Source organism: Topomyia yanbarensis, chromosome 3 (genome assembly GCF_030247195.1).
Source record: "Topomyia yanbarensis strain Yona2022 chromosome 3, ASM3024719v1, whole genome shotgun sequence".
Taxonomy (NCBI): Eukaryota; Metazoa; Arthropoda; class Insecta; order Diptera; family Culicidae; genus Topomyia; species Topomyia yanbarensis.
The window spans coordinates 365529318-365557296 of record NC_080672.1 but is presented as its reverse complement, the minus strand read 5'-3'; the positions used below and the strand labels follow the sequence as shown (position 1 = coordinate 365557296).

Genomic DNA, 27979 nt, shown 5'->3' with positions numbered 1-27979 from the left:
AATCCTCTTGTCTCTTCTGCTGGCCAGTGGCAGTATGACGGTGTCGTACCACGGAATCCAATCTTAATACCAAACTCCAGAATTTCAAATAATGTAAATATACACACTGAGTATCCGAATCCGCTTCCACCGACAAGTGTTCCGTATCCCGGGCTGAGGCCGGAAATCGTACCCTCGATAGTACCACCATCTTTAGGATTCCACGGGAATGGGAACAGTTTTCGGCCAGTGTAGGGCCAAATAGTGCGCAATTAGCAGCTCGACAAGTAATGCCACGCGAATTGCCGAGGTTTAGCGGGGATCCTCAGGATTGGCCTATGTTCCACAGTTCTTTCAAAAACACGACGGAGGTCTGCGGATATTCCGACGCTGAAAATCTAGCCAGATTACAGCGTAGTTTGGGAGGGGCAGCACTGGAAGCAGTTAGAAGTCGCTTACTTCTGCCAGCATCTGTACCCTACGTGATGGAAACGCTACATAAGCTGTATGGTAGACCAGAGATTTTAATAAGTTCTCTTCTGAAGAAGGTGAGAAATGTTCCGCCGCCAAAGTCGGATAACCTGAGCTCGATCGTTGCCTACGGATTGGCAATTCAAAATCTTGTCGATCATATCATTCTGTCTGATCAGCAAGCACATTTGTGGAATCCAATGTTGCTCCAGGAGTTGATCGATAAATTACCCACCTCACTGAAGATGCAATGGGGTACATTCAAGCAAGCGTTTGCGAACGTCAACTTGGCGACATTCAACAGTTTCATGTCGGGATTAGTAAATCTGGCTTCCGAGTTGAGTATCGATGTGAGTTCTGTCCAGAACTACCACCAGCCACAGAGAGCGGAGAAGTCAAAGCCGAAGGAGAAGCTTTTCACTCATGCGAACGAACCACCAAGCGTATCGAAGGAGTTTGCGATAAAAGGACATACGTCAAAAGCGTGCTCCTATTGTGAGGAAGACAGTCATCTGATCCTAAACTGTCCTCGCTTTAAATCATTGGACATCGGAGGCCGATGGAAGGTGATGCGGCAGAAAAACCTATGTCGACTGTGTTTAATCCCGCATAGTAAATGGCCGTGTCGTTCAAAAAGGGAATGCGGGGTAAACGGGTGTCGCGTTCGACATCATATGCTGCTGCATAGTAATCGTAGCGATACTTCCGACGGTTCAAGGTCTGGAGAGATTGTTCACCAAAATCACCATTCTACGAAATCATTTTCACTGTTCCGCTACCTGCCAGTAACACTGTACGGAGACGGGAAACAAGTAGAAACATTCGTATTCTTGGACGATGGGTCGTCATGTACACTACTCGAGGAAGGAATCGCAGCACAGTTGGGCATAGAAGGTGAACCTGATAACCTGTGGTTGAGTTGGACCGGCAAGATTAGCAGGCACGAGAAGACTTCAAAGCGAATGAGCGTGAAAATATCCGGTAATGGACATAGGGAAACGTTTCAACTAGCCAACGTACGCACGGTGCGGGAATTAGGCCTTCCAAGTCAAACGTTGGACTATACAGAGCTGTCGAATACGTACCCGCATCTTCAAGGCCTTCCTGTGGCCAGTTACACCGATGCAAAGCCCGGCATGATCATCGGACTTGAACATGTACGGTTGTTAACAAGTTTGAAGACCCGTGAAGGCAGCAGCAACGAACCAGTAGCAGCTAAGACTCGGCTTGGTTGGTGCGTGTACGGGAGAAATAACGGAACTGAAGGTTCAATTGAACAAGTGCACGTCCATACTTGCGGAGAGATAACGAATAGCGACCTACACGATTCAATGCGAAAGTTCTTCGCAGTTGAAGATGCTGCTTCCGTGCAGCAGTTGGAATCCGAGGAGGACAAGCGAGCACGCAGTATTCTTGAGGCAACTACGGTACGAAAGGGAAGTCGAATGGAGACGGGTTTGCTTTGGCGAAAAGAAGACGTGAACTTCCCGGATAGCTACCAAATGGCGATCAGCCGTTTGAAAGGTTTGGAGAAACGACTGGCGAAAGATCCCGAGCTGCGTAAGAAAGTCAACGAGCAAATTGAGAGCTATGAACAGAAGCAGTACGTCTGCAAAGTATCATCGGCAGAGATGGCGAACGCAAACCCTCGGCGAGTGTGGTACCTCCCGTTGGGGGTGGTGACGAATCCCAAGAAACCAAACAAAATCCGACTGGTGTGGGATGCGGCCGCGAAGGCTTGTGGAGTTGCTTTCAACGACATGCTTCTCAAGGGCCCGGATCTACTCGTATCGCTAGTGAACGTCTTGTTGCGATTCAGGGAAGGCAAGATAGCAGTATGCTCCGATATCCGAGAGATGTTCCTGAGAATTCTTATCCGGGAGGAAGACAAGTGGTCACAGTGCTTTGTATGGCGTAGCTGTCCGTCGGATGAAGTTCAGATATACACAATCAACGTCGCTATGTTCGGGGCAACCAGTTCCCCGTGCACGGCTCAGTTCGTGAAGAACAAAAATGCTCTCGAATACGCGCAATCATACCCCAGAGCGGTAAACGCAATCATCTACAACCATTACGTGGATGATTTCCTTGACAGTGTCAACTCGGTAGAAGAAGCAGTACAGCTTGTCAAACAAGTGCAGTTTATCCACGCAGCAGCGGGGTTCGAATTCGGCAAAATTATGTCCAACTCGCAGGAGGTTCTTGATCGTCTTGGGGAAACTAGTTCGCCGGACAGTAAGTCACTAGTATTGGACAACGATCACACGTATGAGCGCGTCTTAGGTGTAGTGTGGGTTCCATCAGCGGATCACTTCACCTTTGACCGATATGGGGTCGTAGACGTTTCGGGCAGTGACCAAACAGTTCCAACGAAGAGACAGGTGCTACGAATCGTGATGAAGCTGTACGACCCTTTGGGATTTGTGGCGCATTTCGTAGTACAGGGAAAAATCTTAATGCAAGAGATTTGGAGAACGGGAACAAATTGGGACGAGCCCATATCAGAGCAACTGTATGATCTGTGGAGTAGGTGGATCGAGCTGTACGAGACGATTGATGAAGTGCAAGTACCGCGTTGCTTCTTCGAGAATTCTACAACGCCAGAGGTGGACGAAATCGAGATTCACGTGTTCACGGATGCTAGCGTAGCGGCATGCGCGTGTGTAGTGTATCTGAGGATGGCAAACAGCGGCGGTAGTTGGTGTTCGCTAGTAGCAGCAAAAACTAAAGTCGCACCACTTCGTGCGCTCTCCATCCCGCGCTTGGAGCTACAAGCTGCTATGATGGGAGCACGATTGCTGCACAACGTTTGTTCGGCACTCACTCTCAACATACATAAACGCTACCTGTGGACGGACTCCAGTACAGTTCTGGCGTGGCTTCGCTCGGACAGTCGCCGATATCACCAGTTCGTCTCGTTCCGAGTCGGAGAAATTCTTTCACTCACCAGCGTAGATGAGTGGTACCACGTACCTTCGAAGCTAAACGTAGCGGATGATGCCACCAAGTGGAATTCAGGACCATCGTTTGATCCGAATAGTCGCTGGTTTCAAGGCGGGTTCCTACGAAATGCGAAAGACCAGTGGCCAAAGCAATCAAACAAGGTAGATGAAGTAGATGCGTCAATCGAAGAGATACAAATGGTAGCTGTACATCTGACGTCGGAGGAGATCGTAGACATCGAACGCTTTTCAAATTGGAATCGTTTAGTTCGAACGATGGCCTACGTTCATCGGGCGATAAGAAGCTGGAAGCAGATTGGGAATAGTAAACACCGAAGACAAAATCCAGATCAAGAGGATTTCGTAAAGGCAGAAGAAACCCTTTGGCGTCAGGCTCAATCGCAGGCATACAGTGAAGAGATTCATCAACTAAAAATCGATGGCAGCGTTGACAAACGGAGTTCACTGCGTTCGCTGCTCCCTTTTTCCGACGAGCACGGAGTCATGCGGGTACGAGGTCGGATTGAAAACGCGCCGCATATTCCGTACGCTGCAAAGTATCCCGTAGTATTGCCGAGGGAACATCGCATAACTTTTCTTCTGGTGAATTACTACCACCAACGGTTCCTTCACGCCAACGGAGAAACTGTGTACAACGAACTACGCCAGAAGTTTTACATTCCGAAGCTTCGAATGCTAATACGTAAAGTTGGCAGGAGTTGTCAGTACTGTAAGGTACAGAAAGCTGTTCCAGTGCCGCCGCAGATGGCGCCACTTCCGAAGGAACGCCTAACCCCATTCGTCCGGCCGTTCACGTACGTTGGCGTCGACTACATGGGGCCCTTCGAAGTTAAAGTCGGCCGCAGTCTGGTGAAAAGATGGATCTGCTTGTTTACCTGTCTTACGGTACGGGCGGTTCATCTGGAGCTAGCACACAGTCTTTCAACATCGTCCTGCGTGATGGCCTTTAGGAGATTCGTGGCCCGACGGGGTGCGCCGCTGGAGGTTTTCTCCGATAATGGCACTAACTTTGTCGGAGCCAATCGCCAGCTGTCGGAAGAAAAACAGAAACTTCAAGAGATCGTCGTAGACTGCGCCAACACATTCACCAACGCACACACTCAGTGGCACTTCAACGTTCCTGCAGCCCCGCACATGGGGGGACCCTGGGAGCGCATGGTCAAGTCAGTGAAAGTCGCAATGAAAGCTGTTTCTGACAGTCCCCGTCATCCTAGCGACGAAGTATTAGAAACGATCATGCTGGAGGCCGAAGGTATTGTGAATTCGCGACCGTTAACCTATGTTCCCCTGGAAGCTGCAGATCAGGAGGCACTCACACCAAACCACTTCCTGTTACATGGGTCGAACGGAATCAAGCAACCAGCAAGCGAACCTGCGATCACAGGAAACGTTCTTCGGGACAGCTGGAAGCTGGCCCAGCACATTGGAAACGAATTCTGGCGAAGGTGGATCCGGGAATATCTCCCAATGTTGACACGGCGGGTGAAATGGTTCGATACCGTGAAGCCCCTGGAACCTGGCGATCTAGTCGTCATAGTCGACGAACATGCGAGGAACCGCTGGGAACGAGGACGCATCCTGGAAACCTTCCCAGATAAGTCCGGACAGGTGAGACGCGCAACAGTACAGACTAATAGAGGTGTGTTCGAGAGACCTGCTGTAAAGCTCGCTGTTCTGGACGTCGTAAGCTGTAACCAGAAGTCGGATGAAGCCGCTGCGGGACCGGTAATGGTTCACGGGTCGGGGGATGTCGCCGATACCCCTTGTTGTGGCGCGTCACTGGTGAACCATATGTCCTATCCCTCGCTAACCTAACATCACGACCAGGCAGTGCGAGCGCTTTGACAGATGATCAACATAATTATTCAGCAGAATTGATAGCGAAGTGACAAAAGTAATCCAACTCACGTTTTTCCGTACAATCACAGTTCTGTCGCGAGTTGTAATTAAATTAATAGTAGTTATTATACGTTGCGCTATATTAGCCACACAAGTGGAAACCTAACTAAAAAGCAGAGACTAGAAAGTGAATTCAGGTATGAAATTACAAACTAATACTTACCTAGATTTATTACTTACCACTAAAACCTAACCTAAACTTACCGTTAACCTTTGTAGAATACACTGGAGTATCCTTCCACTGTAAAACAGGAACCTGAAAAGATAGGGAAACACTGTAAATGTAAGCAAACACACATACAAATACTTACCAATTACACCTAATGAAATTCAATAAATTACAGCCTTTTAGCTGTGCAGTAATCAACTAAAAGAACGGTGTTTGTTCCGACTTCGAGAACAACACGTTTTATAATTTTTAATCTATTTAATATTTTTAACCACAAACAACGACAATGAATGAGGTTCATTTACGAAACGACCGGCATCATTGCTTCTGTGTGCGGTCCTCTCTCTTTGAATGGACAGAGAAGAGTGTATAAAGCGAGAGGCAAATTTTACTGCACCATACTCTCACCGAGCAGTCGGAGTACAGCAACAAAACAAAAATCTTGAGCGTTTTTTCAAAACGTCATATCTGCAATGAGATACTCTCTTTGTTTACTTTCTCTTCTGTTAATAATTCGGTCACTTTAACACTTACCCCTCAACTCTTTTCATAATATGCTAGTTAAAACCACCGTCTTTCGATCTGTACTGTAAAATAAGTGAAAAGTGTTATAGTGACGCCTTAAAAATCGAAAGAGAAAGTAAACAAAGAACTAACTAAAACTGGACTCCGCTTTTACATTAAATCGTTTTCATGTATGAGGCGCATTTATTCCTCGTTGGATAATACAAAAGTGCGCAATAGACACCAAGACAATTCAATGTAAAAGCGCAGTTTTATTTGTGTTTCCGCACTTTTAGTCGCACTTATTATGTGCGCAATGCGCTATATTTTACTGCTGTATGGAAAAGTTTCGCGTGTTTTTTGAAAAGGGCCAATTAGCATACTGTCAAAATTCACTTTGAGAGAAAATTCTTGATAAACCATTAATCGCCGATTATAAATTACAACAGCATACGAAAGAGAAAACTTTTCTCTTTCATAAAATGTTAACATCCATTCTCGGCGAGCTACGGTTTGTCCGGAATTTTCTCTCAAAGTGAATTTTGACAGCATGCTTATTGACCGTTTACAAATAACACGCGAGAAGTGTACTCGGTCTGGCTACCGTTCTGGCAGCAGCAGCAGTGATGCGTCGCTGTAGCGGGCTGTACGGCTTGTGTAAATGTAAATATACCAGAAAATATGTAGTTTACCGGTACCGTTCGCATCCCTGGCCACCAGTATGGGTAGCTAGTATAATTTTATATCAATTCTAAGTGTGGGACTCCTGGCCCTAGCCCAGCATGTCCATACGTAAAGAACATTTTCTGGCGTATTCACTAGAAACAAGTTTGTTAAGGGTTGAAGAGATTTTTTTTTGAATTTTTCATCACCTTGCAAACACGTTGCAGTGTTTTATTTAATCTCCATTTTTCTTCACCAAAATTTCCGGAGAAGGGGGAGAAATATAAATATTGGACTGCAATAAAATGTTAATGTCGTGTGGAGATGGTTTGGGCTACATTATTCATCCCCAAAAATTGTCACGTACTGCCCGGTTGCCTCGATGTAGGTTGAAACACTGGAACATCATCCGGAAGTTATATTAAACCATCAAGCTCTCCAAGAACTGCTGTAAACAAAACTGCCAACAGAAATCTCAATCGGCTACTCGCGAACATGTGCGCCATCGGAAGTCAATAATCTCACTAGCAACGATCCCCCCGCACACATTTCCCCGCAAGCAAACAGGATACTTACTCGTGCAGTATCGCGGCTCATCGCTTCCGTCCCCGCAGTCGTTCACATTATTGCAATATTTGTTGAGCGGTACACAGCGTCCGTTGTTGCAGGTGTGTTCCGAAATTGCACACTGGTGGCGCTGTTTCTGTGCCGCCGCCACCGGATCCGTGGCCGCACCGGGACTGCTGCTTATTTGCTGACCTGATTTGGCCGCGATTGCCGTCCCCAGCACCGTCGACGACGTCATGCAGCAACCGAGCAACACTAACAATGCCACCAGCGGAATTGGGACACAGTTCCAACTCCAACTCCGGTGGCCGCTAGGCAGATGGTTAAACCCACTCCATCCACAACAATGCTTCCAGCTGCTGGCGACTGTGGCAGTGGTAATGTTTACTACAAGTGGATCCTGCCGCCGTGATTGGCGATGCCGGAACCGGTGGTGACTGGGATGCTGCTTACTCCTCCCGGTGGCCTCCTCACTTGCAGTTCGCCAATGGTCCCCGGAGGAGTGCGAGTATGAGTAACCGTTTGGGTGCAGGAAACGGATTGTTACATTTTCCGTACTACTACCGTTGTGCATAGTGTTTGTGCCACTGCCTCCAGCAGCTGCGGCGGCCGGGGTAGCTACGTTGCTAGGAATGAGGTTTTGTTCCCTTTCGTTAGCCGTTTGCTTTTTATGGCGATGTCGATGGAAGCTGCTCATTCGCCGGGAGCGCTTCCGAAACGTTGCCGCGGTCCGACTGCTGTTCGTGACGGGATTGGTGTTTCTGGATGACGCAGATACTAGGCCGTCGAGATCAGTCGACTCTGCTGACGCAACGGTTGCTGCCGTTTCTGCTGGCGATACTGCTTCTGTTCCCGACGGTTGTGCTGAGTGTGGGGAAGAGCCTGGAAAAAAAGGAGAAAAAAAATGCAAGGATGTATTAATTTCGAGCCGAAACACGTTTCTCATTTTGTGATGGTGGGATGAAATGATGTAATTTTCCAGATGAAGCGTTTAGTTATAAAACGTTTGTGATATGCAAGATTCGAAGAAGAAAAGTTGCCGGAAATCGAGTTTTCTGGCGCAGTTTGATGGAATTACACACAGAAGGTACTGTATTTCAGATCGGTCGATAAATTGGAACTTTTCGCAGGTTCTATTCAATTTTGACCAGTTTCATTTTATTTATAAAAAAACCAAAGAACGTAATTTTTACAAGGTTCGAAGGAGTCTTAGGTAGTAATCGACTTAACTCGACGATTTGGGATATATGTGAGTGTTTGTACCGTAATATCACGATATGCTTTCCTGGCGGCTTCTTAGTGATAATATGATGATGGCAGCTATTCAAATCATCTGTACACATTAGACCTCTCCACATTTTGAAAATGTTTTGAAACATACTTCGGTCAGCTCAAATTTTTGTTCTAGGTGTGAATTAAAGAACTTTCGCCAAAAATGGCTTAATTTGGACATGATTTAGAGGTGTCTCCAATCAAAAATCGTGTTTTTGCTATGTTTCCACAGGAAGATCACTTACACTCTGATTTAATAGGCTCTACATGCCCACATATCATGAAAGGTTGTTCCTTAGACATATCTAAACATGTTTTTTTTTATAAAAAAAATAGTTAACTGGATTTTTATATAGAAAAGAATAACAAAACCAAGGAAAATTAGTAGTATTTTTTCTTGGTTTTGGTCCTTTTCTATATAAAAATCCAGTTAACAATTTTTTTATTGCGATTACAGCTATGTTCACCTGTTAAAACATGTTAAGATATGTCTAAGGAACAAGCTTTGATGATATGTGGGCATGTAGAGCCTATTAAATCAGAATGTAAGTGATCTTCCTGTGGAAACATAGCAAAAACACTTTTGATTTGATTTTTGATTGGAGACACCTCTAAATCATGTCCAAATTAAGCCATTTTTCGCGAAAGTTCTTTAATTCACACCTAGAATAAAAATTTGAGCTGACCGATGTATATTTCAAATCTTTTTCAAAATGTGGAGAGGTCTAGTACACATATAGCCGACAGCATTCCGAAAATATCCGTATCGTTGGAGTTATATCACGATACGCCTACCTGAAAATTTATCTGAACCGAAAATTCCCTTCTTTAATTTCAAAATGGCTTCAGATATCGATTTCAGTCATCTACTCGTCAACCCCATTCCGAAAACACTAATATTATTGAGGTTATCGAGAATTTATGTAAACTGAAAGTTGCCATCTTGGTTTTCAAAATGGTTTCAAACATTTCCGTCATGCACTCGTCAACCCCGTTCCGAAAATACCTTTTATTGGTAACAGTTAGCAAAGAATATGTGAAATTGTATTCAACTTCATATTGCTATTTAAACTTTTTTTAGAATTCGTTATTTCGAATTTGATTCGTGAAAAAATTAAGTAAATCACATATAACGTAAAAGAGAGTTCATGAATTGAGGTTTCAGTGTATTGTTTTCAAACAAATTGCAAAGATTGGTCGAGTAATAATAAAGATTTCGCGGGTTAACTAATTTTTTAATTTATTTTTTTTTGCTGCATTGAAAAAAAAACCTAACGATGAATCGCCACGTATTTATCAAATTACGAAAATTTTAAGGAAAACTTGACTTGCTGTATATGAACAATAGTCCTGCAAAGTTAATACATGAAAACGTCGGTGCTAAGCTCAAAAGTTTCAGAATTGTTATAAATCGGTTTCATCAAGTGAGCCAGATTTCAATTAGGGGGTAAAACGTATCCCTGGGGCAAAATGCACTCCTTGCTTATATCGAAAACAGCTGAAAATTTCTAGAAAATAGTAACGCCAGTCGGAAGTCTGGCATAGTAAACATACACTGTCCAAGTTTGATAACCGTTAGGGCATCGCACAATTTTTTTTTTTTAATTCTCAAAGACCCCCTCCCCCCGCTCATATTGTGAAAAATGTCAAAGTAAGCCCAGATGCCAAATTTCACATCATTTGGACAATTCTAGACTCCCGCCCACTTCGCTTGAAATTGCTATTATGGGAAAATATGGAGGAAAAATATATTAAACACACCAAAAAATTATGAGTTTTATCGTTGACGTAATTGCAAACATGACACAATTACACAAATCGTAATTTACGAAATGACGGAACATTACCGTGTTCCGTTTAATTTTACATGAAACATATACTTTACATGCGCAATGACATAAAATTACACTTCCTACCATTCAGAACAAACGCTGTATGAGGAGTAAAATTACATGATTTACGAAATTCAACGTCATGTAAAATTAAAATCAAACGTAAAACTAAATCATTTTTGATGCTCGTATATGTCAGGGTCAGAAGACGTAAATTTACTCTATTTTTTCTAGGTGTGAATGCTATAACTTTTGAACTAGCAATCAGAAAATTACAATTTATACCTCTTTTTAGAGGAAATAACCTTAGTATTTGAATGAATTTTGTTTCCAGAAAAATACGGGAAAGTGGGGCTTTGGGTCATTTTGGCCTTAAAATCCCCTATTTTTAATAATTTTCCTGCACCGTGATGCAAATCATACATATTTTGCAGTTTTTCTAATGTGAAAAAATCTCAGAAATCGAAAGAAACCTTTTGATCTTTGTCCGATTACGGGAAGTTGAAGTTATAGGGCATCTTGTCGTTCATATTAAATTTTATAATTTCCTCATGCATATATCTCTATTATTATCATGCATATATCTCTATTATCTCTATTATTCAATTTTCATAAAATGTAACTTGTTGAACGTGAAAAATTCTTAGGAATATAACAAAAATATATTCGTTAGCGGTAAAATTCAAAAACATCAATTTTTTTGACATTAATTCTCTAATACCTCAACTTTCCCTATTTTTCCAGGATTGCAACTCTTCTCATGTGATCCCGTAGCGTATTTTACACTAAAAGTAGTAAATTAGATAAGAATTTTGTTGTTAAGTGGAGTTAATATGTGCGATTTTATGATAAAAATGGGAAAGCGAGACTATATGTCAGATAATTTGATGTTTCTGAATTTACCGGTAACGAATCCATTTTTATGTTGTTCCTAAGAATTTTCCACGTTCAACAAGGTACAATTTATTAAAATTGAGTCAAGAATAATAGAGATATATGCACGAGATAATGATAAAATTTAATATGAACGACAAAAGGCCCTATAACCCCAACTTCTCGTATTCGGACGAAGGTCAAAAAGGTTCCGTTCGATTTCTTTTTATTTTTTCACATTAGAAAAACTGCAGAATATGTATGATTTGCATCACGGTGCAGAAAAATTATTAAAAATGGGGGATTTTGGGGCCAAAATGACCCAGTACCCAACTTTCCCGTATTTTTCTAAAAAAAATATCTCCATTCAAGTATTAAGGTTATTTTCTTTAAAAAGAGGTATTAATTATAATTTTCTGATCGCTACTTCAAAAATTATAGCATTTAATATATTTTTCCTCCATATTTTCGCATAGTACCAATTTCGAAAATTTCAAGCGAAGTGGGCGGGAGTCTAGAATTGTCCAAATGATGTGAAATTTGGCATCTGTGCTTACTTTGACATTTGTCACAATATGAGAGGGGGGCCTTTGAGAAGTCAAAAAAAAAAATTGCAATGCCCTAATAACCGTACATCAATAGCAGTTCTAGAAATAAACAAAAAAAACAATAACGTGCTCTTCTCATGAAAATATTGTGGCTCGTGCAACAAGGATTTTCAGCTCTTATAAATGTTGTTTTAATATTATATCAGAGCACTCCAGTTCTATTTATACCGATGTTCATTATCCTGTCGCACTACCTATGGAAAATCTACTAAATAATTCACTTTTTGCTATATTTATATCTCTGCTTCATCAGGGGCAAAATGCCCACCTTTTATGATTTTGCTGTTTTTTAAATCGAAAACAGAAAAATCTTTCTGAAAACCTACTAATTGCATAACCTGAGGCTACACCCAAAACAATTTCCCAATGCAAAAAAGGCATTACATCCTTTCGTGCACATTCCGAATTAGAATCATGCCATCTTCGCATTGTAGACCAATCATAGTTACTGCATTAAGCCAACACAGCTTGATTCATGATGAAAGAAATTGATTGAGAATACACGCTACCATATTATCTGCCCGCATGTAAAAGTATTTGTTGGTTTTGCTTGCTGAGTCTGCCAAAAAGGTGGTGTATTCTATACATGAATACCTCTGTGGTGTTTGTAAGAACTTCTGTCTTCATACACAGTTACGCTTTTTTGTCTGCGAACAGCTCAATTCCAACCACACTAAACGCGTGAACAGTTTACGTTCACGAGAGTGTGTGATATACGCGTTATTTTTCCATCGCGAATCGTGTTTGCAGTAAAATCATCGCTCTCTCATTCTGTGCTTCAGAGAAGAGTGGAAGAAAATGATTTGTGCTCAGATTGATTTGCGATGATCGTTGCCCAGGGCGATGATGTGCGCTGGATTCGCATGTTCGGGAAATAATACAAACTGAAATGAGTAACTGCCACTGCAGCTCAAAAGTGCAAAACCATGTCATCACTGCCCTTATAGTTTATGATACTTTAAACTTAGATACTTTTACTGCGAAATACTGATATGATATCACCTGAAAGTACTGTTAATATGAGGAATGCCAGAAATGATTGGCGGACGGCTTCTATCCGACAAATGTTGAATTAACTTGTTAACCCAATGTTTCCATATAGGTAACTTTCTCCTGCGTATAGTGCGCTTAAATAATCATTAATCATTATTTATGAACCTATCTAGTGGCTAGAAGTCGCATATCGCCGGTAAATTTAGGGTTTAGAGAACGCCGAAAGCTCAACATATTATCAAAACAAAATCATCATCCACACCCCACCAATTTGATGATGCTATAAATTGTTCTCTCCAATGTGCAGCATGTGATCAGTAGAAAGGCGAAATGGAAACTGTTCTTTGAGCGTGTATTAGTATTTTCAGAGCGAACATGTATCCGAGTGGAGATGTCCTTTACATGTGTATTAGTGCGGAGTCATTTTAATACTAATACTCCGATATCGTTGAATTCACTAATACATTCCCAACTGTGGGTTTGTGTGTGTTTCTGTGATGTAATCGCCTTAATGCATTTTTGTTCCGGACCAATATCGCTTTATATGCATTATACCAGTTACAATGCAAAATTCTCATTAGAATCATGCTTATTCGCATGTAATTCATACGGTTCGCGTTTTGGGTGTATTTAATGACACACTTCTGTGAAGTCCGTCAGAAAACAAAACTACTTGCTTGTTCGCCGAGCATTCTGCCCCGTAGTTGCGGTGCATTCTACCTCGTTGTTGTGGTGCATTTTACACCCGCACTGGTGTATTTTGCCCCGCTTATTTTGCAAAAAGTAATTTTAAATGATTTTGAAAAATTGAATATTGTTCAGGTTTTTTGAATATTTTTCAAAGTGTTATGATTTTGATTACAGAGGAAAATGTTAGCTAAACGATACCATTAAATAAATTCTCCTAATTGATGCTCTATAGCTGAATTATGATCCCATTTTCTTAGGGGGTGTGTTTTACCCCATCTTCCCCTGAAGAATTCATTTTCATACCATTCGTTTTCGAGCGCTCGATCGAGACACAAGTGTTTTGTTCCAGTCAGTGAAGTGTATAGCTACAAAGAATAGTGCTAATCCGCGTTCAAGGCTATCTTTCGCATTTTCTGCCTCTTCGAGGTTTCGGACTTTTTTTTTCTTTTGTGCGTGTGTTAACCATTAGGCAGCATTCCTCAGCCATTTGTTTGCACAGTGAGGATTGAACAATAGCCAGCTATATAAGTTGGACTGGTGCATCGTGGGTAACAAATATAGGGGAAAGCCGGCTAATACGGGCAATGTGGGTAAGACGGACACCTTGCGTTTCTCACAAACTGCAAAACTAAAGAAAAATATAATGATATGGTAACATTTCTAAAAGATTTCAAATGCTTCTGAAAGATACTGAAAAAATGTAGAACTATCAAATATACAAGGAAAACAATTTGTTTTTTCGACAGCTTGGTAATGAATATAATTTTTTGATAGTAGACAATAACGATTAAAACTTGAAAATCGTTGACCTCGTGAAATATTTCCAAGTGGGCATGCGGTACTGGGTATTTAACACTTGACTAGCGAAACATACAGAAGCTTTACATAATCATTCTGAATAAAGGCACATATTTCAAAATTTGTATCATGTTGGGTACAACGGACACAGTAGGGTAGGGTAAGATGTACCTATTATATTTGATCTAATATGAGACTTATTTTAGTAAATGTTCGAAAACACATTTCTTCAAACAATTACCAACCATCTTTACCAATGCTGCATGTTCATCTTACCTACCCCAGGTGTCCATCTTTCCCATACCACTTTTGAAATGGCGATTTTGGGCCTCTTTTTCATAACCTTTTAAACCGTTTGAAATTTTATTAGAATAAGTTCTTATATTGCTGCAATATGATCTCAAATCACGGTTTTCGTGCAGTTTGCGAGCAATGCACAGTGGAAGAAATCCGACCAAAAAGGCATTTAATTGGAAGCCGCTGGAAAAGTATTACAATATATACCAGAAGTTGCGAAATTTTGTAGGAAACAAAATACAATCAAATTTGATCACCGCACGAAACTCTGGTCAGAGATATAGGGCTTTGAAAATCTGGAACATTACCGGTTTTTATCAAATCAGGCGTAATAATGCCAGTAGTCACGATGTTTGTGAGATGTGGGATTTTTTTTTCGAAGCTGTTTTACCATTAAATTAGGGTATCTTTGATTTTATATGAGACTTATTTTAGTAAATGTTCGAAAACACATTTCTTCAAAAAATCATCTTAACAAACATTAATATGAATCTAAACTCTCTGAACTTCTGAAAATTTGAATTGTGAAATCATAATAATTAATACCCCGAAGTTTAAGAAAGGAAATTTTCAACAAAACTATTTCAAAAATGCTCGAGAAACTTCACAAAAAGTCATAAATATTTCCACGTCTATCAGTACAGCAAAATTTCCCACAATTTTTTCCAAACTTCAAAATCTATGAATAGTCGCGTTAACCCGATAAACGCTCACTTATGGGACGAAATTTTGCAGGTTAAAATGGAAAAATTATGCTTATTTAAATATTTTTCTAAGGGTATCCCCTTAGAAAAATATCTATTCCTTTTTGATATTTACGGAAAGGGAGCATCCAAACATTCAAAACCATTTAAACAGGTAAGTACGAAATGTTTCGAAAAAACCCGTCCCGGCCCGTACCCGGACTAAATATTTTTTAAAGTACTTGACTCGACCCGTACCCTGTGATAACAAAACCTGAACCTACCCCAATTCCTACGCGTACAGGTTCGGGTTGGGTATCGGATAAAATTATTTTAGTGTATAATTCTTTGTAGTTTTGCAGCGGCTTCTGCATTGGGCCTCTGATTTGAAGAAAACCGGTAATGTTCCGGATTTTCAATGCCTTATATCTCTGGCCAGAGTTGCGTGCGGTGAACAAATTTGATTGCATTTTGTTTCCTACAATATTACGCAACTTTTGGTATATATATATATATATATATATATATATATATATATATATATATATATATATATATATATATATATATATATATATATATATATATATATATATATATATATATATATATATATATATATATATATATATATATATATATATATATATATATATATATATATATATATATATATATATATATATATATATATATATATATATATATATATATATATATATATATATATATATATATATATATATATATATATATATATATATATATATATATATATATATATATATATATATATATATATATATATATATATATATATATATATATATATATATATATATATATATATATATATATATATATAATGTTATAACTTCTCCAACGGCTTCCAATTAAAAGCCTTTTTGGTTGGATTTCTTCCACTGTGCGGTCCCTTTGTGGTCTTCTTTCGGCCCAAAACAAAATCACTGATTCTCTTACAGATTTCGAAAGACCTGACGGAACGGTTCTCGTCTGTAACCGAAAGAAGAAAGGTCCGCTCAGACAGGATCAGGGTCGTGTTCAGGATCAGGGTCGTGTTCACTAATTCAAAGCAGGCAAACGATATTGCTTGCTGCGAGCACTTTACGAAGGACTACTATGTATATATTCCAGCTGTAAAAGTACAGTCTGAAGGCGTTGTCACCGATGAGAGTTTGACATGCGAGGATCTGCTATGGTAAGGGGTTGGCCGTTTTAGAGACCGCTTACTTCAGCCAGTGAAAATACTTGAGTGCAAGCGTTTGCACTCAGGATTAGTTGCGGAGGATGGTTCAAAAATGCACCCCCAATCAAACTCTTATCGGGTGACCTTTGCTGGTACCGCTTTGCCAAATTATGTCCTTTTGCACAAGGTTCGTCTGCCTGTGCGTCTGCTTGTACCGCGGGTCATGAATTGCACAAAGTATAAACAATTGCATAGATATAGATCTCAACTTCCACGACTTTAATCGAGGAGTGCTTTTGGGGATCAAAAAGTGCTATTCCTTCTACAGAATTAACCTTCCCTTGATAACAGGTATTGAAGTTGTCGCTTGTCAAGTAACAACCAAAGGCAAAAGCCTTTGCATAGCTTACATATATATTCCCCCCAACACCGCGGTTGGGCACCGACGGCTTCAAGACATCTTAGAATCCTTGCCAGCACCGCGACTAGTTTTAGGAGACTTTAACTCTCACGGTACAGCATGGGGTTGCCTCTATGATGATAACCGGTCTTCCTTAATTCACGATCTTTGCGATAACTTCAATTTGATAATTTTAAACACGGGTGAAATGACACGGATTCCTGCTCCTCCAGCGCGCCCGAGCGTCTTAGACTTGTCCCTTTGCTCAACATCGCTGCGGTTAAATTGCACGTGGAAGGTAATTCCTGATCCCCACGGCAGCGACCATCTACCGATCGTAGTCCCAATCAATAACGGTTCAAGGCCATTGAAATCAATCAATATTCCGTATGACCTCACACGAGATATCGATTGGAAGAGCTATGCTGCCGCGATATCCGACAACATCGAATCTACCCAAGAACTTCCTCCGGAGGAAGAGTACAGCTTTTTGGCTGGCTTGATTCTCGACAGCGCGAATCAAGCTCAGACTAAGCCAGTACCCGGCGCGAACATACAAAAACGCTCTCCTAATCCGTGGTGGGACAAAGAGTGCTCAGACGTGTACGCGGAGAAGGCCGCCGCGTATAAGACCTTCCGGGATGACAAGTTACCCGCTAGCTATCGACAATATGCGACGTTAGAAACGCAAATGAAGAGTTTGATGAAAGCCAAGAAACATAGTTACTGACGCCGGTTCGTTGACGGACTAACGAGAGAAACATCGATGAGCTCTCTTTGGGCAACGGCCCAAAGAGCGAAACCGAAACAGTACTAACGAGAGTGCAGAATAATCAAACCGTTGGATATTCGATTTCGCCAAGAAGGTTTGTCCGGATTCCGCCCCTGCACAGAAGATCTACCGCGCCGCGAACGAAACACCTTTTTCGATGGTGGAGTTCTCACTTGCTCTCTTATCATGTAACAATAAAGTTCCAGGGCCAGACAGAATCAAATTCAACTTGTTGAAGAATCTGCCAGACTCTGCCAAGAGACGCTTGTTGAACTTATTTAATAAGTTTCTTGAGGCTAACATTGTCCCACACGATTGGAGGCAAGTGAAGGTCATCGCCATCCAAAAACCAGGAAAACCAGCCTCCGACCACAATTCGTATCGACCGATCGCAATGCTATCTTGTATCCGGAAGTTGTTCGAGAAAATGATCCTATCCCGCCTCGACAATTGGGTCGAAGCAAATGGCTTACTGTCAGATACACAATTTGGCTTTCGCAAAGGCAAATGGACGAATGATTGTCTTGCGTTGCTCTCAACCGAAATTCAACTGGCCTATGCTAGTAAAGAGCAGATGGCATCAGTGTTCCTAGATATAAAGGGGGCTTTTGATTCAGTTTCTATCAACATTCTTTCAGAGAAGCTGCACCAGCATGGTCTTTCAGCGACATTAAACAACTTTTTACTAAACTTGTTGTCGGAAAAGCACATGCATTTTTCACATGGTGACTTATCGACATCACAATTTCTATGTCAACGACATTGATGAATGTCTTGACAATTTCTGCACGTTAAGGCAACTTGCAGACGATGGCGTGGTTTCTGTAACGGGACCCAAAGCTGTCGATCTACTAGGACCATTACAGAATACCTTGGACAATTTGTCTGCTTGGGCTATTAAGCTGGGTATCGAATTCTCCACGGAGAGAGCTAGTTGTATTTTCTAAGAAGCGTGAACCAGCACAATTACAGCTTCTATTAACTAACTATAGCTCAGGACTTCACAGTAAAATATCTAGGGGACTGGTTCGACTCTAAAGGTACTTGGGTATGCCACATTAGGTATCTGAAACAGAAATGCCAACAAAGGTTCAACTTTCCTTGTACAATAACCGGAACATGGTGGAGTGCCCACCCAGGAGACCTAATTAGGTTGTATAAAACAACGATACTGTCGGTAATGGAATACGGATACTTCTGCTTTCGCTCCGCCGCGAACATAAATTTCATCAAACTTGAAAGCATTCAATATCGTTGTTTGCATATCGCCTTAGGGTGCATGCAGTCAACTCATACGATGAGTCTCGAAGTCCTGTCGGGCGTTCTCCCGCTGAAAAATCGATTTTGGGAACTCTCATATCGATTGCTCATTCGATGCGATATCTTGAACCCGTTGGTGATTGAAAATTTCGAAAGGCTTGTTGAGCTCAATTCTCAGACCCGTTTTATGTCCCTGTACTTTGACTACATGGCGCAAAATATTAATCCTTCTTCTTACAATCCCAACCGTGTGCATTTCATAAATACTTCTGAATCTACTGTTTTCTTCGACACATCCATGAAAGATGAGATTATTGGAATTCCGGACCACATACGCCCACAAGTGGTTCCAAATATTTTTTATAATAAATTCCGAAAAGTCGACTGTTCTAAGATGTTTTATACTGACGGATCAAACCTCGAAGGGTCCACTGGCTTCGGTATTTTCAATCAAAAGTTCACCGCCTCCTACAAACTCAGTGACCCTGCTTCAGTTTACGCCGCAGAACTAGCTGCTATTCAGTATACCCTTGGAGTCATTGACACATTACCCGCAGACCATTACTTCATCGTCTCGCATAGTCTGAGTTCTATTGACACTATTCGCTCGATGAAACATGGAATGCACTCCTCGTATTTTTTGGGGAAAATACGGGAGCTACTGAGTGCTTTATCTGACAAATCTTTCCAGATTACATTGGTGTGGGTCCCTTCTCATTGCTCCATTCCGGGCAATGAGAAGGCGGACTCCTTAGCTAAGGTGGGTGCCCTTGAAGGTGACGTTTTTGAAAGACCAATTTGCTTCCACGAATTTTTCAGTATTACTCATCAGAGTACCCCCGAAAGTTGGCAAACCTCGTGGAGCAATGGGGAGCTAGGAAGGTGGCTACATTCGATAGTCCCTAAGGTATCGACGAAACCTTGGTTCAAGGGGATGGATGTGGGTTGTGACTTCATTCGTGTGATGTCCCGACTCATGGCAAACCATTACACGCTGGATGCACACTTCCGGTGTATTGGGCTCGTGGATAGTGGTATCTGCGCTTGTGGCGACAGCTACCACGATATCGAGCACGTTGTCTGGGCGCGCACCGAGTACAGTTCCGCCAGGTCTCGGATAATGGATACCCTCCGGGCCTGAGGAAGACCAACCAACGTCCCGGTTCGAGATGCACTGGCAAACCATGATCTCCTCTATATGTCCCTCGAATACACCTTCCTAAAAACTATTAATATACAAATTTAACTGCTGCTTCTTATGTTTCTTATCATTCTCAGAAGCGCCCTCTTCCACCTGTACCATATACCCACGATGGTTTGATGCGACTTCAAGGCGACACAAAACAATTTTTTTTGAGTGAGCCAACAAACACGGGACCTACAGTACGAACATCACACGCGCAACTCGAAGTGTTGCCGATCCACATCTGAGCCGTACTACGAAATCGTCTGGAGAAACCTTTGCCGTCTAGAGGAGTATCACCCAGTGTCCCAGTAAATGATTCTTCTTGATGAAGGCCATAATCTATGCCATTGATCTTCAGATGCCAGAAACTGGAAGTTTATAATTTGCTCCACCCTGTTATCTTTGTCCACCTTCCTTCCCCTGACTCTTATACCCAGAAGTAAAACCCCTAGTTATTCCTACTTTTAAGATAGTTGTAAAATTGTCCCCCTTAGTTAAATATTATTTGCTACAATAATCTCCCTGCTAAAAATGTCAAACCATATTGCCATAAAAACTAAATGACCTCCCGAATCTCACGAAAATTAAATTGCCCCCTTGTTTATATGCATAATATAGCTAAAAAATCTTCTTAGTTTCATTTGACGGGGGGTTGACGAAAATCGTTGATTTTTCGAAAATGCTTCAATATAATGTAAATTTGATAAAATATTAAAAGTTCACACACAAAAACAGTTCAGCGGTTACCATTCTATTCTAAAAAAAAAAATTAAAGGGTTGTGTACAGGACACGACCACGGGGACATTAAAAATATAGCTTTTTTCAAGAGCGTGCAAATGAATTTTATCTATCACACATATCGACACACGTTCTTGTTCACTCGCCTGTTTTCATATGTTACAATTTGCTATATACCCTCCCCATTAAAACATAATTTATTGAAGGTCTTTTAACGGTAATCTATTAATTAATCAAGTATCTTACTAGGTGATTGGCATTATTTGGCTGATCCATCTAGTAAAAATAGGCTGGTCTGTCCAGAAAATATATTCAAAGGAAAAGTTCCATATTGAAAGCTGTGATGAGGAAGCCCACGCCCGCCAACGGAAATATACAGATTCTCCAGAAAATATGAAATTTCATTTTCCATTTAAATTTTCAATAATGTACTAATGAACTTAAGTAAACAATCTTAAGTTTAAGTATTTCTTGATCGATTAGTGGTGGAAAAATGAAATTATTTGATAAATTACATTGTTATGCAACGTTCGCACTACCAGTTAAAACGGGTTTTTATGCTATCTTGGTGACATTTTTCTTGTTGCTAATTATTAAAACGTGTTATAACTCTGTAGTGTAGACATTGTATTATTAAACCAATTCTGCAGCGTTTTATGTTATATAGGTGTTTTATGTGGTAATAGGACTGACATAATTATATCTTCAGTACAGCGGTTTGTTTCATAATTTAAAACAGATTTATTTTAAAATTTAAATTAGTATACTCAACCGTATTTGTTGTGTACCTTAAAACGCAATTAGAACTGTGTTTTAAATACATAGGGTAGGACAGATATTCTGACTGGTTAAACTGGGAAAACAATTTTAAATCCAGTAACGCTTAAGACATGGCTTGAATTTGAATCGAAAAAGAACACCCGCTTCAACTGCTGCTGGGACGGTAAGTTCTGTTTTAAAATTTTCCGTTGTGTGCAGTACGAAACAAAAGTGTTTGAAATTAGAAAACAAAAAGTTCTGCTGGGAATGTGATTGTTTCCGATGCAATTACACTCAGATTTTTCACGCAGGGGATACAGGCCGTGTAAATGAAAACCGCATAAATTTAAAAAAAACGCGTTAATGAAAACCGCGTAAATTTCAAAATCCGCGTAAAAAACCTGAGTGTGCTCTCCTATATAAAATACTACGCTGCTGAACAGTGCAATAACTACAGAAGCACGTTGTCAGATGCCTTACTGATAAAAAACATATAACCGAAATATGAAACATGAAAACCAAAAGGCTCTTTACCCTACGCAGCTACAAAGCGCCGTAAACATGGATTAACAAGTTACAACGCACACGTATGCATAAAAATATATTTTTTTTTCAAACGCAACACTCTTAAGCAGCACACACCGTATTGAATTAAATCCAAACCACCCCGCCCACCCACTTTGAAAATCATTCTGTGACACCATGCTGGTACCCGACAAATCCGCACACGGCCACCGCTGCCGAAAATGTATAGCGTCTACCGCTTATCGTAGTGCCCAGACACTGCAGCCATGATCTTACCCGTTCGACATAAGAACAAAAACTGATTCAAACGGGTACGCGTCACCTCTATTTATAAACTAACCGTATATGGTTCAGTCACTTAGGTGCGAGTGTGTGCAAATGCCAACGTTACCGAAAATCGATAGCGCTTATTGCATCGCCCGGAGACGACGTTGCTCGTGTGGGATAAGAGCAACAACTGATTTAAACGGACATGCGTTGCTTCTATTTATGACTTTTCGTGTTTCATTGAGCAACTAAGCTGCCCTCTTTTGACGGCTGTGTCTGAGAAATCTGCCTCACGAATGGTATTTTTCCCGTTTTTCGTGAACTTTTTAATTTTACCAATTTCCAAAAGTCTACTTTTATTGGGGAGATATTAAATTATTACCAATATTTAAGTTAGGTGTTTCTGAATCGGTTGGTGTATGAATGATTAAAATCCATCTAGTAATATCGGAGTTATAAGCGTGCAAACCTTACATAGTTTCGTTACATGGGAGATAGTTTAGAGTTTAGAATGACACCTAGCCCCAGATAGTGGAGTAAGACATTTTTAATGTCAAAAGAAAAAAATAAAGAATACCTTCAATATCTTCATAGAGTTTTACAATGGAATATATCTTACGGTCAACATCACAAAATTTCGAAACCATCAACTTCGAAGGTTGGTCATCAAATAGTGAATACTTCCCAGTGTTCACAAGCTCCTATCTCATGCTTTCCTGTGGCGCGTCTATTGATGACCCGGCATCGACTGGGTATCCCGGCATCGACTGGGTACTACCGTCTTCTGCAGTAGAAACGAATTGAGAAGGTGCGAGTGGGCATGTGCGCTATAACCCTACCGTAGACAGAGCTGAATACTTGAGGTGGCAAAAAAACCCGCGCGGCTGTCCGAGGAGACATGAGGTTGTGTCAAACCCAACAAGCCGACCGGAAAACACCACACTACGAAGTATCAGGAGGACAAGGCGGATCGGAATAATCGATCAAAGCCCACGTAACGAAAAAAGGACTACAATTGGAAACTTGGTACATCGAACTGTAAATCTTTTTGCTTCCCTGGGTTCGAACGAATCCTACACAATGAGCTGAAAACTCGCAACTTCAAAGACGTAGCATTGTAGGAACTTTGCTTGGCGGGACAGAATGTGTCGAAACGCGGGCATTGCGCGGTTACATTCTACTAGAGCGACGGCACATCAAACAAGTTGTGAATCAGCTTTGTAGTGCTGGGCAAGATGCACCAACACGTAATCTAGTACCAAACGATCAGAGAAAGGAGGTGTGTGGACCAAAGGCCTTTTCTACAACTACAGCATCGTTAACGTGCACTGCCCTCACGAAGCGTAACCCGAGAACGAGAAACCTCATTAACATTAACCTCACCCCTGAGATCACCTGATTAACAAATTTAGAGCCAAATCGATCACGTTCTAATGAACGTAAAAATTTTCTCCAGCATCACAAATGTGCGCACCTACCACAGTGCGAATATAGATTCGAAATCGCCTACAGGAAGATAGGCGATGGAGCATCTGTATAGAGTTATGAAACTTCTACGAGTAGGTAAATCGCTCAAGCAATGGCTATGTGCCATAGGCTGACATAGGAAGAGATACTAATGGAGACCTTCTCACGACCGAGTGCGAGCTGATCGATAAGTGTATTATGACGAACATCGAAATAGCAGTAGACGACAAGAGTATCGCAAGAATCAGTCTGGGGACATGCGCAGCTGACAACAGATTCCTAGCACAAGATCTACCGATGATTCATGAGGTGATCGGCGGGTTGAGGACTGCTAAAGCCGCTGGCAATGATCAACTACCATGTAAGCTGCTAGAACAAGGAAGAGGGGCGTTGTGTAGAGCACTCCACTGGGTGGTTTTAAAGATCTGGGAGAAACAGATTTTACTGGAAGATTGGATGGAGGAAGTAGTATGTCCCATCTTTAAAAAGAGTGTTAAGCGGGAGAGTGGCGAGTTACAGCGGGTAGCCTAGAACAATGTTTCAATAGCCTACCACTCGTCGGCATGTTTTAACCCGTCTAGTCGCCATTTCGTTTACTGGGTGAGCTCGTGTATTTGGGCTCACTAATGATCGCCAATAATGACACCAACAGAGAAATTTAGAAAAGTATTCTAGCTGGTGAACGTTGTTACTTTGGGCTTCGAAAAACCCTTCGATCGACGAAGGTACGACACCGAATGAAGTTAATCTTCTACAAATCGCTCTTTGGACCGGTTGTCTTCTACGGTCAAGAAACCTGGAGCATGCTGGCGGGAGATCAACGCGTTCTTAGTGATTTTGAATGCAACGTGTTGAGAACGATTAGTTTCTAGAGCCATTTTACCGAGTTGTTCACCATTCTGAAAACATGCAGCTGCCCAAATTTCGCTGAGCGAACAATGGATGGTTCTCCAAGCTACTGTTGCAATTCGTTGTCCATACGCCGTCTCCGCATTCCGTCTTTCATATGCATCCCATCGTAGTACTTCCAAAATTATTATTTGAATATTAAAAATTAAATATTTTTTATATTAATTTGGTCATTACCAATCATTGTTTTTCAATTAAATTAATTTTAGTTTGGGGGGGGGGGGGTTTAACCCCCAAAATCCCCCTGGCTACGCCACTGAAATTACTATTCGGTTTTTCGCCGACTGGTATATATTTTAAGCATGCCCTTGGTCGATTGTGTATCAAATAATTAAAAAGGCTAAGCGAATCCGGGTTTTGATTAAATTTGATCAAGCCACTTCAAAGTGGAAGTAGAAGGCTAGTTAATTTTTATGTTTTTACATTTCTTACGAAAGAAATGTGTAGGATTCGCTCAAACTTTGAAAACTTTTGTAAAGAAAAATTACATTTTAAAGTCATTTCTTCAATTTACGATTCTCGCGAAGTTTTGCTCCCGAAATGAATTTTTCGTATGAATAATTTTAAAACAGTGTTCATGCATCAAAAAGCACGCGAACTGACTGGCCAATGAGTTGTGGAAGGCTCGTCAAGAGCTAGTCATTTGGGCGTGTGTGCATAACTGAAAAGCACACGAGTTGTCATGGTGGCTGAAATTCGGTTATGAATGTGCATATACCCTGCCACAGCAGATTTTTTTTGTGGGTTACCAAAAAAAGAAGAACCTATTGCCCGACTTACATCAGTAGCACATCCCACAGCAGCAAATATAACTTTTTCCATTTATTACCACACCAAACTATCATGGTGCATCAGTGAGAAAGCGCCTTCCCGCCTTCGCCACTGTTATTTATGGCGATTTCGCTTGAACCTGAAACTGAGTCAGGTTCTAACCCCAACTGCTGTCAGTTCATACATTTTGACAGCAGTTGGGGTTAGGAACTGACTCAGTTTCGCTTCAAACGAAAACCACATTAGTGCGGTGTGTGTGTAGAAAAGAGAGGTCGGGAAAACGGTGGATAAATGGAAATTTATCGCGCACCACCAAAGGCACGGACAGCCCTAAAATTTCAACTGTTTGCCTTAAACTATCCAGCATTCGGGCATCCTCCTTTGGCGTTCCTTCGCGTGGACTGTGGCAATGATGATGATGATGCTGGCAGATTTAAGCACGTCCTGCCAGTCAAGCACATTTGCGCAGATTTGCCCCTTTTTTGCCAACCTCATACCCCATGGGGTTCAGTGCGGTGCGGTGTTGAGTACTAGCGAAATCTGTTTGCACAATATTTCACCGGTCCTCCGTGGAATTTGGTGTGGGACCGTCCAACTGGCTGTTGAAGTTTGCAGTACTCGTATTCTTATTTGCAAAGGTACAGCGAATGGGTTCGACTGCTCAAAACGTACGTTAAGGGAGATCGGGCAACTGGAAAGTCGGTTATATGTAAATTTGTTTTTCCTTAATAAAAACCAGTACAGGTTATTTAACTATACAGTTTATTTGAACAATTATGCAAACCTAATATATATTAATATATACGATACGAAATAGTGCAGAGTTTATTTTAAATATTGAATGTTTATTAACTCGCTACAAAATAAACCTTGAATCACTTCAATATCAGTTTTTTTTCTAGTCAAATTTGAACAACGCGATTTCCGTCCAGCGAGCAGTACGAGCCCCGCCCCCCCCCCCTATGTACAGTTGCACTGTCGTCACTGCGCGGATTCGACTCAGTGTTCATCCGTTTCATTCGAAACATTTAATGCTTTACAAGCTGAATTATAATTTGCACAATTAGTTTTCGAAAATTGACCCATCGAATAAAAAAAAAATAAACCAGTTTTGTCATCGCTCTAGTCGACGGGCATCCCTTAAGTCAGTGGGAAGTCAGTGGGGCAAATTTTTGTGGCTATCAAATTCCGCAAAACGCTTACCCATCGCAAGGGTCAACCAAATGACCGAATAACTCCCACTGGCCAGGAGCAGTTGACAGGCTGACACTAAGGACAAAAACCACAAAACTGGATTTAAATTAAATATGCATGGCAGCTGCCTGTGTTTGCACACATCCCGTGTACCCGTGATATGGGTTAAATTGAAATTTTTCACTTTCATCCTGACCGGTACGTGGAAACGATGTCACTTTGGTGAAGCATGCACCGAGTATACGGATTTCAATGTCCCACTTCTGCACTGTCCGTGTTCATTAGCAATAATATTTATTTAAAACCAGACCGAACAATCTACCTCCCCCACTTCTATTCCAGTTTTACTCGGAACTGTCCACCAATATTAAATATTCTTTGCTCAGCTGCAGTTTAGCCCTCCGCAATCGGACACATGAATCTATGCATTCCGGGAAAACGATTTTTCATTTTGGGGCAAATCGTTTTTTTCTGGTAGCTGGCAAAGACCGTGCCGGTGAAGTGTTAGTTGGGTTGAAATAGTTCTACTGGGTAAATTTGACCAGCCCTATTTTTAGAGGTGGGTATTTTCCATACGGAATCCACTCGGTCTGTTTCACGGCTAAAGTGCATAAATGGCTGCACAGGGTTTTAATTACATTTGCAGCGATGATTATTTGATATGGTTTGAGTTTTTGTCATTCCGGAGGATATTTAGCTGGTTTGGATCCTTAATTGGTACTGGAGGGCTTTTTTGTAGGTATGTAGGTCAAATGGCTAGGTTATTACTGAGTTTACTGTTTTGGGCTGTTTTCATTAGCATTTTACGTAATTGTATTTGCTTGATAATTGTAGATCTGTTTCAGAGCTTGCCCGTGGGTTTTCAGTTTCCCGAGATTCAGGAAATTAAAATTCCCGGGAATGCAGGAGAAAGATGCAACAATTTGTCTACAGGACGTAGATGTTCTCGTAGCTGTTCGGAAGGATCGAAACTCGTACTTGCTGTCGTCATTTTCCGGGACACTCGTCTGATACACAACTTCGAATATGAGATATATGATTTAAATGTTAAAGCCTTTATTCATAAAACGTTTTGGAATTGTGAAGTTATTAAAAAGGTTTTCTAAGGATTGTAATTTTGTTAACTGGTGTAACGGCATTGAAATAGCATGGGATTATTTTTCAATATTGGTAGCCATAGCACTCAAGGGAGAGCAAGGATTTGAAGGAAGAAAGTTTAGAAAAGCGTGGAATAGAGTCATATGAGCAAGCTTAGAGTTTCC

At 41.1% G+C, this 27979-nt stretch overlaps 1 protein-coding gene across 5 annotated transcripts in view; it reads right to left on the bottom strand.

Moving 5' to 3' along the window:
* LOC131693017 (uncharacterized) overlaps window positions 1–27979 on the bottom strand; it is a 546650-nt gene that overhangs the window by 148244 nt on the left and 370427 nt on the right. For all 5 annotated transcript variants that reach the window (XM_058980473.1, XM_058980474.1, XM_058980469.1 and 2 more), the window contains one exon: window positions 7225–8097. In XM_058980473.1, the coding sequence (XP_058836456.1) occupies window positions 7225–7912 (688 nt within the window). In that variant the 5' untranslated portion in view covers window positions 7913–8097. The remainder of the gene's footprint in view (window positions 1–7224; window positions 8098–27979) is intronic.